Source organism: Anomalospiza imberbis, chromosome 26 (assembly GCF_031753505.1).
Source record: "Anomalospiza imberbis isolate Cuckoo-Finch-1a 21T00152 chromosome 26, ASM3175350v1, whole genome shotgun sequence".
Lineage (NCBI taxonomy): Eukaryota > Metazoa > Chordata > Aves > Passeriformes > Viduidae > Anomalospiza > Anomalospiza imberbis.
The window spans coordinates 4572407-4589578 of NC_089706.1; the positions used below are offsets into that span (position 1 = coordinate 4572407).

The 17172-nt window shown below is 45.1% G+C and overlaps 1 protein-coding gene across 1 annotated transcript; it reads right to left on the reverse strand.

The window, feature by feature from the left end:
• Positions 1–254: 254 nt before the first annotated feature.
• On the reverse strand, positions 255–6375 carry SRSF3 (serine and arginine rich splicing factor 3). The gene is made up of 6 exons (XM_068173391.1): positions 6238–6375; positions 5274–5481; positions 4247–4381; positions 2028–2066; positions 1314–1400; positions 255–1068 (listed from the first exon to the last, which is right to left on the reverse strand). Exons 2-6 carry the CDS (start codon positions 5477–5479, stop codon positions 1041–1043), a joined length of 495 nt encoding a protein of 164 aa, XP_068029492.1. The 5' UTR covers positions 5480–5481; positions 6238–6375; the 3' UTR covers positions 255–1040.
• Positions 6376–17172: the final 10797 nt, after the last annotated feature.

Below are 17172 nucleotides of genomic sequence, written 5' to 3' on the forward strand. Positions count from 1 at the left end.
ACAAAGCCCATGGGAAACCTTTGCATCTCCAGCTGGTTTTCCAAGGAATCACTGCAGGGCTCACTGTCAGGCAAGCAGGTGGCATTAGCTACTGAGCACCCCAGCTGAACCTGTAAAACAGGGATTAGACTGCCATGGTGCAGTGACACCCTGCACCTCACCACAGACAGGTGAGCAGGTACAGCTGTGTTGGGACACTTCACAGCTGTGGGAAACTGTCACAGTCAGGGACGAGTTAAATACTGAACAACGAGTTGTAACCAAAACTTTAATCCCAAGGATCTCACAAAAGACATTTTACAAGTGACATGAAAATTCTTGTACAGTAAAGAAATGTTTAATAACTAATGTTTCCAATGTACCATTAGACACAACACATCCACTCCAGGTGTCAGTTCTGCTGTGGATTTGGTCTATTCAGAGCTTCTGGAATACATGGTCAATCAACAATCATCTAATGAAGGACTCTACTCACACCAAGTACAAAATTAACTGACCCTACAGCTAAAAAGTTTCATTTCATGGAATATAAAGCAGCTCAGTCAGAACTGGAGCTGGATGAAGCTGCAGACCCCAACCCTTTCCCTCCCCATACCACAGGCTCACTACTCTCTTTCCCAGACCTGGGCTATGGAGCACCTGTGTCCTGCTCTGCTCCTGGCCTGATCCCACAAGGAAAACATCACCCCTGCACACTTCCTCGAGCCGAGCCCCAGCAACCCCCAGCCCAGCCCTGCTGTCCCAGCTACACAACACAGACCATTTGCCATTCCACACACACACACACACACACCTCATGTCTAGTAGTACATTGGAAAACCATTAATATTACAAATCATAGGATCTGCTCAGAACCATATACAGATTCACATCTTTACACCTGCCACCTGTTACAAGATACAAGGAACAAAGCAAGTTCGACAGCTAAAACATTTTAAAAATGCACCAAGCTTTATGAAGTCTCAAAACAAAACAATGTTCTGTACATACTCCTGGCCTCGGATCTCATGACTTCCTGTACACAGCTCCTTCCCACAGTCCTATTTCCTCTCATTTGACCTGGAGCGACTGAAGAACAACAGACAGGTAAGGTTAGGATCAGGCATCAGGAACAGCAGATTTCCTTTAAGCCCCCCAGCCACAATCAGCAGGTGAAATGTAAGCATTTTTAAAATACTGTTTATTTAATAAAACTGAGTATTCTGCTGTTTAAGGTGAAGAATCTCTTACGACATTACAGGTGGTTCTCCAACAAGGCACAAAGTTATTTTCACATTTACTCAGAACACACAAACACTGACGGCTCTTCTTACCTGCGAGACCTGGAAAAGGAGCGAGAAGGCTTGTGGTTCCTCTCCCGTGAGAGTGATCTCTCTCTTCTTCTGTCTCTGGAGAGGGACCTGGTACAGATCACAACACCACATCATCAGAGCAAAGCTTAATTAGGCCAAGGAGGCTCCTTGAGGAGCTTCCCTTCAGGAGTGAAGGTTTCAAACTATTCATCCAGGGAAAACCTGTTACCCATGCTGCTACTAACCCTTTCTTGAGGGAAGAATAATTAGCCTGAACCAACAACTTATAATGTGCTGTAAACAGGCATGTAGTACTTTGCAGAAGTTTGGGGTGGTTTTTTTTTCTTTTTTCCTTTTCAGAATCCCACTAAATCACATTCTGATTTATGGCTGGACTCCATCTTAATTGTCTTTTCCCACCTCAGGGCTCAATGATCCTATGCTCACAGTATCTGTGAGAGAGTAACACATTAACACTTAAACTTTGGGGAAAACTGACAGAAGACGCCAGGCAGCTGCAGCAAGGAAATTACTTCTGTTCTCAGTATCCTTCCACTGCTATCCCTGGAATCTCAAACAGCTCAGTAATTTCCAGGCAAGCATTATGACAGAAGCAAATCTGTTTCTCTTTTACCAAACTACTGACTGTGCACAGCCCACACGTGGAGCTGTTTTGGGCTGTTCTCTTCAACCCCCAGGCTGGAGCAGTCCATGGGGTAGGGAAGGGATTCGTACCTGCTGCGGCTCCGGGAAAAGCTTCTCCTTCGCGGTGATCTAGAACCAGAAAACCAAATGTGAGGCACTTTATCCATTCTTTGAGCTTTAACGGGGTGAGGCATTTCCCAACTTGTCAAACTCACTGTTGGGCCCAGGGAATGTGCCAAGAATAACTGGCATCCATCATCCAGTAAAAGGCATAGAAAGATTAGGCAGTAAAACCAAGCTCAGTGTGAACAGCACGTTTCCAACCACGAATTCACTTAACTAAGAACGCGTCAGAGCAGAGTTGTCCAATGCAACACTTTCCATTTCAACTAAATACACTGCCCAGAACACCACACCAAAGTCCCACAGGTGGTTCAAAAAAAAAAAAAAAATAGCACAGAGCAAATGTTTTGGAACCCATGCAAGCCAAAAAGGTCCATAACAAGACATAAAAGATATCAAGTGGAAAAAAAAAGTGAAAATGCGCTCAGTGTCAATATTGATAATGCCATTAAGTGCTACATTAGAACTGCATATTTGTGATTGTCATTTTTAATGCCATAGAGTGTGTTTAGACTATTTTCTTATAAAAAATAAAAAATTTAAAAATATAACCTTAGCTCGGCCCAGTTCATCCCAAAAAGTAATTGTTTTAAGTTTTGAAAACTGTTAGTAAAACCATTTAAAGGTGATAGGATTTTTCTGGCAAGGAAAAGCTACATTCGTTAGAGCTTTATTAATTTAGTTTGGCATCTCACATGCAAATATCCTGGTTTTTACATTATTCACAGTGTAAGAGCTTCCATATCACCCTTAAAAGTTTTCTCAAGCAACATATGTACGTTACCACTCAATTATGCACAGCCAGCCTTTGATTGAGAAAAGTAATTACTTATAAGCCGCTTACTCCTTATTTTAACCAGCAGTAAACTGTATAAGCAGGAAAAACTTACAAGTCTTTGGTTTCAACAAGCTAGAAATGGTGAGGTGAGGCTGCCGGACTGACTGCCAAGAAGAATTTGCTGAAAAGGTTTTGCCAGATGTTGCGTTGTATTTAGTTGGTTGGCGAAGGGGGTGTTGTGGATTTTTCCTGCTTTTTTGTTAGCCGAAGGCTGCTGCTGTAGTTGTTGTGAAGACATTTGGTAAATAAACAGCTGAGCTGATTGGCCGGGAATGTGTGGGCGGTCGAGGTGGCTGCTGCCGATTTGGTTAAGGTTGGAGAGAAGGCTGAGAGAAAACAGCATGCTCGGGAACCAAAGGGCGGTGCAACCTGACGACTGGCCATGCCTGGGTCATGTGAAACGACACCAGCCAAGCTGCATGGGGCGCGCTGGTCACATGACGCTGAAAGGGCTAGTTGGCTGGCTAATGCAGACTCAGAGGGTGGTGAGAAGAGACATGATGGTGACTCTGTAACGGGTTCATTTTTATTAATAGATGGACCAAAAAGCATAAAAAAAATGAAAAACAAGCCATCAGTACAACCATCTATTAGCTAACAAATACTCCTAATGTGTTATTTTTTTCAACAGCAAAAGGGTAAGCTTGAAACCCTGGCTTGGGAGGACTTCACTCACCTGCCACAGGTAAATTCAGTCCTGTAAAAACCACGGTGCACACTTAAACTGCCAGACAAACTAGTCTGTGTCCAAGAACGTGCCAGTTCCCAAAAATCCTGCCATATGCTAGAGCTGGGTTTGCAAACCTCAAGTGACAGGATCGTCACACGATGCTTTATTTCCACGCTAACACTAAAGTGTCAAGATTCCAGATGTTTAGAGCAACTGTTACTCAATTATTAAACAGCTGCTTGCTTGGGAAGTATTTAAGTTCTGTAAACAAAGTGGAAAAACCCATTGGTATGGAAATGCTATACTGCTGTATGTCATGTTTTGCCATTATGGAGTAAAGGAAAGGAACAGCCTAAGTTGAAGTATGGGGAAGAAAGGGAAAGTGTGACTAGAAGATGAGCAGGTTTTAAGAGGAAGGAGGATAAGCCCAGGACAGAGGGCACTGGCTACCAACTGCACAGTCACCTAAGGACAAACGCCAACAACATTCAACACAACTGAAGTTCACCTCGATTTTGTGGGGGGGTTGATTTTGGGGTTTTTTTTTAGCATCTGTCATTTCCGAATCACAATCAGATAGATGAATGCCATCCATCAACGTGCCTTTAACAAGCCTGCTTCTAGGATGCTACGTGGTAACTGTGCCAAGAGCTCTAGGATTGTGCTGTGCCCAGGTACCTGCGCCGAGGAGGGGGACTCCTCCTGCGATAGTCATCCCGAGGGCGCCGGCCCCACGACGGAGGGGGGCCACGGTTCCGACTCCGCTTCTCCCCGTTGGAGAGCTCCACTCGGACGCGACACCCACACAGCGTTCTGGAAGAGAGGGGGACTCTGGTTAGCACTGCCAAGGAAAGGCAGCGTGGATAAAGCATACGCGATCAAGAAGATGGAAAAACAATGCATAAAGGCAAAAATGTTCTGTCATCAAAGCACAGTGCCCAGAGCCAGCTCCAGCATGACTGCAGGGGACCCTTCTCTGGAAGTGTCCAAGCCCAGGCTGGACAGGCTTGGAGCAACCTGATCTATTTAGTGGAAGGTGTCCCTGCCCACGGCAGAGGGTGGAACTGGATGGGCTTCCAGCCCAAACCATTCTGACGTTCTTTGGCAGACAAAAGGTTTGGCTGCTTCTCAAAACTGCTGTGCCAGTAAAGCAGGCAGGGAAAGAGCAAAGGAGAGTCTCCACTATCAGTTCTACCTCTTTATAGTAAGACCATCTGCAATTTAATTAACACACACAGAGATGCAAGTAATTTCTAACTTGGGAGCTCAATTGAGAAGTGCAAAATTAACCATTACAATGCTGTTCACAAAGGAGGGCAGGGATAGATGGGATACTGGGAAGGAGTTCTTCCCTGTGAGAGTGGGGAGGCCCTGGCACAGAGAGCCCAGAGCAGCTGTGGCTGCCCCTGAGTCCCTGAAAGTGTCCAAGGCCAGGCTGAATGCGGCTTGGAGCAACCTGGGATGGTGGAAGGTGTCCCTACCCATGGGGAGTATGGGACTGGATGAGCTTTGAGGTTCCTTCCAGCCCAAACCATTCTGGGATTCTATTGCTGCACTACAAGAACACCCTTATAGTATCATAAAAACAAACAGTGCAGCAGAAATGTGTCAAGACCTTAGTCCTGCAGTTTAAGCTTCACAATTTAAAACTGTATCACTGCTATAATAGCTCATATTTTGACCAGCCAAGCCAAGCACACTTTACCTTCCATCTAGTTCTCTTACTGCATCAGCTGCATCTCGGGGATCTTCAAATTCCACAAAGGCAAACCCAGGAGGATTTCTCGCCACCCATACACTGCGCAGTGGTCCATAGTAGCCAAAAGCTCGCTCTAATTCTGTTTTGTTGCCATTGTTTCCAAGGTTACCCACATAGACCTTGCAGTCCAGCGGACAAGAGTCACGATGCATTGCTAGGACAAGAAAAAAGAAGTTCACATATATTAAACACAGCGCATGTGCTTGGTCACTTCCAAGGGAAGTTACTCTATTAGCTGCTTCCCCCTGAAACTTCAGCAGCGATGCGCCGTGATGGAGACACTGTTTGGAAAGGGCGAGTGGGGTGGGCGAAAACTTAAAGCACAACTAGAGAGCTGCTATGCCACAGTGTGATGAATATTCACTATTTCGGGGAAATTCGTTTACTTTTACTGTTTAGATTGCTGGCGGGAGGTCCTGCGCCCCTTTTCCTGCTTAGCGCGGGGGGGTCTGCAGAGGGCGCTGCGCGGGGGAGGCTCCATTGTTCCCGGATCAGGATTAGGATCAGGGCGATCCGCGCACGAACCGGGGGAAGGGGGGAGGGCAGGGCCATCTCCCGCCGAGCTCCGCGGGCAATGCCCGGGGACTCGCTCCGGAGCTGCTCCTCGGCGCGGCGTGAGGGACAAGCGCAGCCACGGGCGGACAGGACACCGCCACACCGCCCCCGCGGCGCTTCCCACCCCGCGTGGCCTCACGCCCCGCGGGGAACAGGCCGAGAACGGGCTCCTCCCGGCAACCCGCCGCCTCCCCGCCCGGTTCCGCTCCGGGCCGCGGCAGCCGCCGCCCCAGGCCCGGCGATACAAAATGGCGGCCGCTCTTTGTTTGCCGCCGCCGCTGCCTCCATCCGCCCTGCCGGGCACCGAGACCGCGGCTGCCGCCTCCCCCCCACCCTCCGGGATGAAGATCCTCACCGGTGCTTAAAGGGAGGGCGCGCGAAGGGAGCCCGCGCTAAACTCAGCCGACTCGACCCTCAGCGAGACCCCAGCTCCGCTTTTCCTCACTGGACAAAATGGCGGCTGGGACGGACCCCGCCCGCCCTTATATAGGGCCAGTCCTCTCCCACGTGACGCCAGGCGACAGCGAATCAGAGGGCGCCGTTGCGCTGATTGACAGGTGGCGTCACGGCGCGCGCGCGGGCCCCCGGCGATAATGGCGGGAGCGCTGAGGGGGCGCCGCCCGGGCCCTGGAATCACGGCTGCCGTTTGTCCCGGCTAACATGAAAAATAAAGTTTTATTTCCTTTTGGTCTCTGGCCCGATGAGCTCCGTCCAGGAAGGGTTTACACCTCTGAGCGCTTCAATTCTCTCAGACCCATTTGTCCCCCCGAGCTTTAAATAAGTGTGTTGAGCAAACTGCTGTAAGCCAGAGTTATTTGTAAATGTTATGTCCGGGCTTGGCTTACTGAGGCACAAAGGACGGAACTGGTTTTTTTTGGGGGTTTTTTTTGGTTTTTTTTTGTTTTTTTTTTTTTTTTTTTTTTTTTTTTTTTTTTTTTTTGTTTTGTTGTTTGGTTTTTTTTTTTTTGCGCTTGAGAAAACGAGAGGATTTGAATGGAGGAATTTAAGTTACAGAAAATGCAGCGCTGTTGATGTGCTTTGCCAAACTCTCATTCATACATTACATTTGTACATACTCTTATAAACGCCAATCACTTGGTTTTTAAAATTTTTTAAAGTTTAATAATAATAAAATAGTTATAAAAATAGTAATGCAATTAGAGTAACGAAAATTTAGAGGTAGGACAATTACAAGACAATAAAAAGCAAAGAATTACGGATGGATGCTCTCGGGCACTTAAGCCCGATAAGCATGCCTTGTGAACAAAGGAATAATCTTAATGAAAATTTAGAGTTAGGACAACTACAAGACAATAAAAAGCAAAGAATTACGGACGTCCGGATGCTCTCGGGCACTTAAGCCCGATAAGCATGCCTTGTGAACAAAGGAATAACCTTTAAAAGCAGTAGCCTGTTGCATATTCATACATCTCATACATGATGCATAAATCCCTTGCAAATTAAGAACTTTTCTGGTTTTTGTCAACTTCTTCCCCTTAATCCTGGTGGTTCCATACAGACGGAGAGAAGGTGGAAGAATGTTTGTCTTTTCCGATAAGGAGGCAGTAATTCTTTATGGGCCCCCATCATTGTCATCTCTGTGTGAAGAGTTTCTTCATTATCTCATCTCTTGCTTGAGCTAGTAAAAAAAAACCCCACATACATAGGTTCTATTTTAACTACAAAACTACATTTACCATACTATTAAAATGTTAATACAGCACTTCTAATCAATATAACATAATACATATAGTATTCAATTTAATATTTGCGAAAAGCCAATCATAAAATATGCATTTTTCACACATACGACGTGGGTTTTAACCTCTAATTAAAGTATTAACTTGCTCCAAATGGGTTGCCCTAGATAACAAACCTCCTGATTTCAGTTGTCAGGTAATATAGGAAACCCACCCAGGGTTGTTGCTGCAATAACTTCCCAAAAACCTCCCCTCGCAGCCAGGCTGGGTTTAATCCAGACTTCAACTCTGCAGGTATAATTAATAATATTTTAATCATGTCATACACAAAAAGGCATTTTGAGTCCAAATTAAGGCTTGTTGACTCTGTTTTCCAAGCAGGAACTGTGCAAAGGATGGGATATCCTTGTCTACCAGAATTCCAGAAACAGAACTGGAATTAAAAACAACCAGCTGATATAATTAACTGGAATTTTCCAAAATCTTTTGCAGCATCGCCAATTATTTTTAAGAGCTTTTTCTCAGTAAAATCTTCAAAGGGTCAAAACTGGCCAAGGGACAGAAACACAACAATGATTTTGAGGTAATGAATGCTCCGAAGTCTCTTTATTGTGTATAGTTATCTGAGAGTTACCTGCCTTTAATTAAGGAAATCTAATCCACTGCAATCTAAATTAGCTGATGGCTAATTTCCTGAGGCAAAACAAACAAAGGAAATAATTTGAAGCTATTTTTCACTTTGTGACTTCTTTGAGACCCGTGATTTCCAGCACTTACCTCCCTTCTCCAAGGGGGTTTGCAGCATTCCTAGACCCTCCTCACTTCACATAATGTGCATTTCAAACACGATTTAAGTTTTGTAATAACTGATATTAAAAAAAAAAAAAAAAAAGAACAAATATTAGAGACCAACTTGGACAAACTTATAATCTTTAATTTCATACTAAAGTTACACATGATGTATGAAGACAATTCCAGGTGACAGACTTGGGAACAAAGGATTTATTCCGAAGCCAGCTCACCTGCTGCAAAGCAAACAGAGCACTCACCTAGGACATGTTACCTGCTCTTTTCAAGCACTTCTTCCCTGCGGTTAAGCCTGTCACATTTTATAAATCACAGTCCACAGTAATCACGTCATACAAACATAATCCGTTTTCGGTTTGTTTTTGGTGTTATTCAGAAACTAAACAATGCCCATCACCGGGACACGAGGCAGAGGTCAGAGTGCTCAGCCAAATTCCCAGAGCTGAGGCTGGGATGTGCCAGCACAGCCACAAGACTCTTGTGTCATTCCAAAGTCAGTGGTTTGATTGTCCTCCCAAAGCTGGTCCCCAAACCAGCCCTGTGGATGTCACATACGTGGAAGCTTTATGCTACATTACTTCTCTCCTTCTTCCAGGTTTGTGAGTGTTTGGAAAATCCTGCTGCATTGCACTCGCTGGCTTTTACCACTTGTGTCCAATATCATTGGTGAAATGTTTTATAACACCCCCAGACCAGGATCCAAGACCACACTGATCTGGAGTAAGGTGTTCCAGTCAAACTGTTGCTGTGGTTGCTGAGATTTCAGTCTCAGAGGAAAATGAACACATTCTAGACATTATGATTTCGAAGAAACCTCAGCTGTGTGAGCCAAATTTAAGAGATCACTGAGCCACAGAATAGCCTGAGCTGGAAGGGACCCACAAGAACCATCAAAAATCTACTCCTGGCCCTTCACAGGACACCCCAAAATCCCACCCTGTGACTGAGAGCATTGTCCAAAAGCTTCTGGAGCTCTGGATGCCTCAGGAGACAGATAATATTGACTGGAGAACACTTCTATCTGCAAGAGGATCTCTTTGAGCTGCTCCTTAAGCAAAACTAGACACCAGCAAAACCAGTTATTTACTGGCACAGTTCTGCCCACAGAAAGGCCTCTTGTGGGAAATTCATTGCTCAAACACAACAGGAACTGGTGGGGGGATGCATCTTCAGTCAGAAACCGACTGCACACGGGCACATCTGAGCCTGCTGTCGTGAGGTTCCTGTGGATTCGCCCCATTTTCACATCCTGCCCATCCACCAACCCTGGTGAAGGCTGTTTTCTGAAGAAACAGAGACTTACACAAGCCTGATCTTTAGATATATTTCAGTGCATAGGTTTATTCCCACACACTCTTCTGTTTAAAGGGTACAAGTCCCTTATTTCCTCACTTTTAAAACATATATTTTTACACAGTGAAAGCTTTTATCTCTACCTCAGACTTCATGTAAAGAGAGAGTGAAACAACAGACTGTAATTTATATATCATAGACCCAAAGTAAGACACAACACCAAGCACAGGGGGCACAGCACGTCCCCAAGACTCAGCATCTGGGGATTAATTATTGTGACATTTCTTTACTTGGATGACATTTAATTGCTCATCCTCCATCTTCACCTTCCCAGGTGTGAGGCTTCTGCCACTCTTGGGGTCTCATGTCTAAGCTATTGACACCACAGTGACCTTCTCCTGCAGGGGCAGATCCCAGAGAGTTCCTTCTCATGGAGACAGGGCCCATGGCACTGGGAGACATCCCTTCTTTTTTTTTTTTTTTTTTTTTGTTTTTACTCAGGTGAGGTCCTCAGGAGACTTCTGCAACACTGTGGAACCTGGGATAAGCTCAGAGTCCAGTGGGTGTTACAGAAGCAGCAGAAGGGATCTGAGTCTTTGTCTCAGTTTCACCTGAATTTGTTTTGCACACATTAAAATATTCCATCTGGAGATTATTTTGGGCAGAAAAGAGAACCAGCCCCAGGCTTGGCTTCAGGGTAGGTTTTGGAGGAAAAAACACTCACCCTTGCTACCATGTTCAGACAGAACTGTGAGTCCCAGGAGCTTCTGCAGATCTGGCTTGAAATCAGAAAATGGAAAATGAAAACAGCGAGCCTGAGTCACTGCTGTTCAACTCTAATTTTAATTCCCTGGAAGATGTGAGTTTTCTCTGGAATGACGCAGTACACAGTGCACAGGGGCCACGATTTCAAACTGCTCCTGGAACAGTTTGCCCCCCTCCCAAAAGTGATTGCTGGCACCTCTCCAGACGGCACAGGACTGTCCTCAGCGACACGGAGGTGGCACAGAAGAGCTAAAAGGACCCAGAGGGAGGGGAAGCCTGGAACTCACTCCTGGAAGCTGAACTTCACCTCTTGAAATGGTTATGGAAGCCATGGCTCTGCTGGCTCCTTCCCCGGGGACAGAGAGCTGGTGATGCCCCTGTAGCACCTCGAGTGCAGGTGTGATGGTGCCAAACCCTTCGTGGTTTGCTGTGAGGTGTCATTTCCTCTGGTCTCTGAGCGAGGGACCAGGGAGGGCAAACAGCCCTTCGGCAGCTGCTGCTTCTCCAGAGCTCAGGGCAGCTCTATTTACCCTGAGCGTGGTCAGAGCGTTTCCTCTCGGCAGGGCGGTGCCCGGCTTTCCACACACGGCACAGCAGCTCACAGGATTTCGGGTCTGTTGGGCTAAGAAAAAAAAAAAAAAAAACAACAAAAAAACCACAACCCGAAAATAATAATAATGAAAAAATAGTTGATGTTCTCGTCAGGGAAGCAGGAAGATTTCTGGAGCCCACACTCCTGTTACTGGTGAGTAACAGAGAACAGCACACGGAAAAAATTCCTCAGATCTCTCAGCCCGTCTCCTTACAGATAGAGGATCCCTTTGATGCAGCACAGCCTTTGTTTAATTAAGTTTTCAAATCCCAGGCCAGAGGATCCCCCTTACCCTAACGAGGCTATTTGCACATTTGCTTTGCTTTCTGTTCCCTCCCCCAGTTCCTTCTTCCCCCTCAACCGGGCCTCCAGGCTTTCTCTTCCCTTTTTCTTTCATGCCTTGCAGCAGGCCATATTCCTTTCCTCCCCCACCTGGCTCCCCGGGGAAAGGACTGGAAAGCAAAACAAAAGAATCACTCCCTGGGAAACTATAATTGGCACAACCCTCCTGCTCCGAAACTCCCGCTGAAGGTGAGGGAACAGCGAAAGCTCCTCCCATGCAGGGACCAGGAAAAGCCGGAGGGAGGGAGTGAAGGCTCTGAAGCCAAGGCTGAAACCTTGGATGGCTCCAAGAATGCTGTGGGGGAGGCCCCGAGGGCAGCAAGCTCTGGTCAGCCCGAATCCCTCCCTCGTCACCTCCCCTGCAGAACGGGCTCCTACTCCATTCTGCACCGCTCAGGCCTCTCACAACGCTTAACTTATCCCAGCTGAAAATATCACCTGGGAGTGCTGGTGGTACAATTTCCCCCTGTGACACTAGCGCTGACCCCATTACAGCTGGGAACGTTTCCTCCTGGGTGTGTGCCTTAGGTCTGCAATGGACACATTTTATATTTTCTTTAGAAATCTTGTATCTCTCATGGATATAGGGTAACCCTGGCACGGTCCAACTTTCTGAGAGATGTCACAAAGTGACGACCATGGTTATTCTGACTTCTCCAGAGTCCTTGGTGGAAAGAAATGGCCGGGGGAAGGGCAAAGCCATGGCAGTGTGGTGTGACCACCAGAACATTCTCCGAGTGCTCCTGTCCTGATCCCACATCACCATCTCTGCTTGTGGTCACTCAGTTGATGTTTTTCCGGTGGAGATGCTGATAATTGCATCTGATGAAAACCCATTGTACACTGGAGATTTGAAAAGTTCATGATGAATTGTCCCAGATGTTTCACACAGGACTTTGGCCAACGCTTATTAATCCTTGAAGATGTATCCAAGGGATCCACGGCGGATAATTTGGTGTAACAGTGTAAGTGCTGCCCTGGAGACTCAGACGTGAAGCTGGGCCCTGATCTACCAATATTTAATGAATGTCAGCCTTAATTGGTGATGCACTCAAATGTGTGACACTCTCCTTAACGATCAGGACACAGGTAATGAAATGGGGAATGTTTATTGGGTGTCTCAGACATAGTGTGGGGCTCAGACAAGCTGCCTTGAGGAACATAATGAGAAGCAATTTGGTGTCCGTGGAAGCTGCGAGAGCAGGGGCTGTGGAGCCCTGCAAGGGGCCTGTCTGTGCAGGACGTGTCTGCATCCACCTGAGCCTGGCTTTGTCAGGAACGCAGCCCTGTGCCTATGGGAAAGGAATCCGTGGCTTTGGAAAACACTGAGCAAATGATCTTTCCAATCTTCCCAAGGAATTGCTACTCAGAGGTGACAAATACTGTTTTTCACTTTGAGAAGCAGGAACTGGTCCTTTTAAGTAGTTCCAGCCTAATGATCCAGCCACACCCCGAATATCCAAATTCTATTGAAACGACCTGCTTTGAGATCATACAGTGAATATAAAACCTTGTGTGGTGTCAGCTTGCAGGATTTCAAAACATACTGGAATTTGGCTTTTTGCCTGTACTACTACTTGCATTGTTATTGCTTAGTGAGTTTCTCCCATTTTCCAAGATTTCAAATTTTTTTTTTTTTTTTTTACTGTACAATCAACAGATTTAAATTAAATTTGTACTGAACATTAAAATCCAGGGGGATCTTATTTTGGTTGCCCAGAGAAGCTGTGGCTGTCCCATCCCTGGAAGTGTCCAAGGCCAGGTTGGACATGGCTTGGAGCAGCCTGGGATGGTGGAAGATGTCGCTGACCATGGCAGAGGGTGGGATGGTGGGCTTTAGAGTCCCTTCCAGTCTAACCATTCTGGGATTTTATTATATACCAGCTCTTGAGATTTTCTGTAACTTGAACTTGCTTGAACGTGTCCAGAGGGAGGAAACAAGGCTGGTGAAGGGCTTAGAACACAAGCCCTATGAAGAATGGCTGAGGGAGCTGGGGGTGCTCAGCCTGGAGAAAAGGAGACTCAGGGGTGACCTTATCACTCTCCACAACTCCCTGAAAGGTGGCTGTAGTCAGGTGGGACTCGGTGTCTGCACTGACAGAACGAGAGGACACACCCTTAAGCTGCACCAGGGGGAGTTTAGGATGGACATCAGAAAAAAATTCTTAACTGAAAGAGTGATTGGGCACTGGAATCATCTGCCCAGGGAGGTGGTGGAGACCATCCAGGATGTGATTACAAAAAGCCTGGACGTGGCACTCAGTGCTGTGGTTTAGTTGATGAGGAGGTGTTAGGTCATAGGTTGGACTAGATGATCTTAAAGGTCTTTTCCAACCTGGTTGATTCTGTGATTCTGTAACTGGGTTTTGCTGACTGTACATTGCAGGTGTCACCAGTACTGTTAATTTAGATTCCTCTTACCCAACTCAGGGTCCACACCTGAGCCATAAGAACAGGAAAAGAGCAAAATCTATTTCCCCACCAGAGATGCTTTTCTGGATCAACCCTGGAACAGTTGGATATCCGCTGTCCATCATCTTGGGACACAGCAAAGCTGTGTTAGAATCAAAAGTTCCCACAAAACACGAGAGACTGCAAAGGAAGAAGAAACTGCCTGCAAAGCTGTGATCTTTTCCTTAGTCAGAGCTGAATCTTTTAAAATCCCAGATTTATTATTGCTGGAGCTGTCTCATTTCCCTGGCACAAGGTCTTAGTCACGGAGTGCTGTGCAGCCCATTCCCATTGTTCCTGAGCTCTCTGGGCTGCTATAAAAGGTGGTCAAGGGCACTTGGTGTCACTGTGCTGGAGCATCACCACGGGGCTGGCAGGAGACTCTGCAGGTCAGGACTTCCCTGGGATCCAAACACCATCAGTAAGTGAATAAAGTTCCTTTTGTAACTGGGAGATGCTTTTAATTAGAGTTTACTGTTGATCACTGTCGCAAAGTGTCATTTCTCTATTGTGTGTGAACATTCATTAGCATAATTTCAAATATCCCTCAGCATTTAATACACACATCTCTATGTATATTTATGTGCATGTATCTGCATTTAATACACATGTTTTTTATCAGAACGAATACCCACTTGTTATTTCGCATCTACTTTGATTTCAACATATTGCCCAAGAAAATTATTGACAAATTACTGAGGCAGGCTTATTAAGAACAAGCTTGTTAAAAGCAAATACAGAATTGATGTCTATTTACGTTCTGTTAATGTATAATTTGCTTTATTATCCAGTCACTGACAGTATTCAAGTTAGTATAAAGACAAGTCATTTGAGGAGATGCTGAGTTTTTTATTATCCCAATTTTTTTCTGCACAGAAAGAATTATTCCTACAAAAAATTGTACAGGAACTTGTCTTTACTACTCTTACATAACAATTTAAATGCTACAACTTTTTTTGTTGTTGTTGCTGTCCCTCCAGGTTTTGATGTAACAATTAATACAGGATTTGCTGGTAAATGAATAAAGGGCTAGGCTGGAGCCAATCCTAAAGCAGGGTACAGTCATTAGTACCAAAAATACAGAAATTTTAGGGCTAGACGTGGCAATAAAGGTGTGGTGGGGTTGAAGGGATGGGTAGGTATGGGTGTACCAATGCCAAGAGCAGATATAGAGCTGGATGAAATGATAACATAGATTAAAATAATAATTTTTAATTGCACAATTACATCTTCTAGTTGTCCCTTCCCTAAGCCAAAAATCCACTTCTTCACAGAAAATAAATCCAGCATCAGTCTAATATAATCCTGGATATTTGGGTGTCAGCACTTGTCTTGCTCGTGGAAAAGGTTGTGTTATTGAAGGCCCAAACCCAAGGGCTGTGAACATGTTTTAACTTAATATTCCTGCTCTGCCTTAAATCCCTTTTGGCTTTCACAATTTTCAGCAATCCTGATCTTTGTGTCAAATTGCTGTGAAGATTTTTTTATCAGGAGGGTTTCTTCCAAGTCCTAAAATAATTTTCTGTGCTTGCAAATGCACAAGAGTTCAAAATGTTATATCGAGAGGCAACAGTGGGAAAGGAGATTTAGGACTCTAAGCAAGGAAATGTAGAAATATCCTGTGAATCCTATCTGTCCTTTCCTGTGCACGTTACAAATCCATGGTCTGGGATGATGTGGGAGGTCCTGGGATGTTTTACCACAGCACAGTGCTCCACTCTCACCCCTGCTTAAAGGCTGAAATTCATTTTGTCAGGTGAAAGCAAGAACAGAGGAAAAGATTTCTGATCACACCGTCAGCCTCTGGTCCTGTGGAGCTGATTTAAAGAAGAGAGAAAATGTTCCAGCCCCAGATATCTCTGCAGACAGTTACATTTTTGGCAATTCTTTTTTTTGCCTGTTTTGCAATGGGCCAAGACCTTGAAAAGTAAGCAATATTACCTTTTTACTTCATTGATATCATTAGAAAACTGCTCATTTTGATTTCATGGGCTGTGTTCTGCACTGCTCTTAGTTACTCCAGGCACGGGAGAAGAAAAATTTGATGTATTTGATACAGCACCATTTTACCTCACCCTCTCTGCAGTATAAAATTAGACCGATTGCATTTTTAGATGTGCAACATGGACCACATTTCAGTTGTCACTTTTAAACACAGTGTGGCAAATCACATAAGGATGTTCAACAGAAGCCCTGGAGATGGCACATTCTGAAATTCCATATTTAGGTTCCCATTCAGATCCAAATCTGCAGTAGGAGCCTATAGCTGCTGTTAGATCTTATCTAAGCAGCCTGGAATCCTGAAACATTTGCATCTGAGATTTAGCCTGCCCTCCTCAGTCAACAGCTGACTCAAAAATTTTGGTGTATCTGAAGAAAATAGGAGTTTGGTTTCATTTCATGGACGTCAGTGATTTCAGGTAAATTACTCCCAAGTTACAACTCTGGAAGGAAAGAAACAAACCCAAGAGTCCTGTAACACTGAGGTGATGGAAAAGGAACCTTATTCTGCTATTGAAACCTCTGAAAATAATCTAAATTTGGGAAAGATCAAATTGTCAGTCTCCCCAGTTTACCTTTCTTAAAAAAGAGGAGATTCAAGGCATGCCTTTGGGAATAGCACACCATTTCAGCTTTGTTGGAATCTGAAATGCAGGGAACTCTCAGGACTTTGGGCCTGTAAGCCAAAGCTTAGAATTAAACACGGGATTTGACCTGAGACTTTAGAAAAGGCTTCCAAATTTAGGTGCTAAAAGCAAGAATGTGGATTTATAATTTTAAAGCAGAGACACATTAAACTAAGTAGAAGAAAGTTTAGAGTTTTAGGGTACAGTGTTTTAGGTTTGTGTGTCATAAGGAAGCTTACACTGTAACATAAGTCCATAAGATGAAATATTTAAAGATTAAGTCAAAAACATAAATATCCTTGTTGACACTGTTTTATTAGTTAATAAATCCTTTAAAAGTCTTTTAACTAGAGCTCTTGTTACCTTCTGAGCCATGCAGTGAAGATGTGAGCCAAACTCACCCTTCCTGCCTATGTAGAAGATAAAAAAAAAACAAACCCACACCATCTAAAACAACTCAAAAAACCCATCTCTAAATTAATTCAAAATTCTTTCAAAATCCCCACAAACTTCCCATCTGCAGGAATCTTTAGACTTCCTGACAGGCTGCTGGAGCCTGAGGCATTTCCAGTGCTCCTCAGTGCAGAGAAGCATCTGGGATCGATGGATGCCAGTCTGCATCTCCCGTCCCTGACTCCCTGTTCCTTCCCCTGCAGCAGGAGGGCAGTGACCGAGCACCAGCTCCTGCACGACAAAGGGAGGGCGCTCCAAGG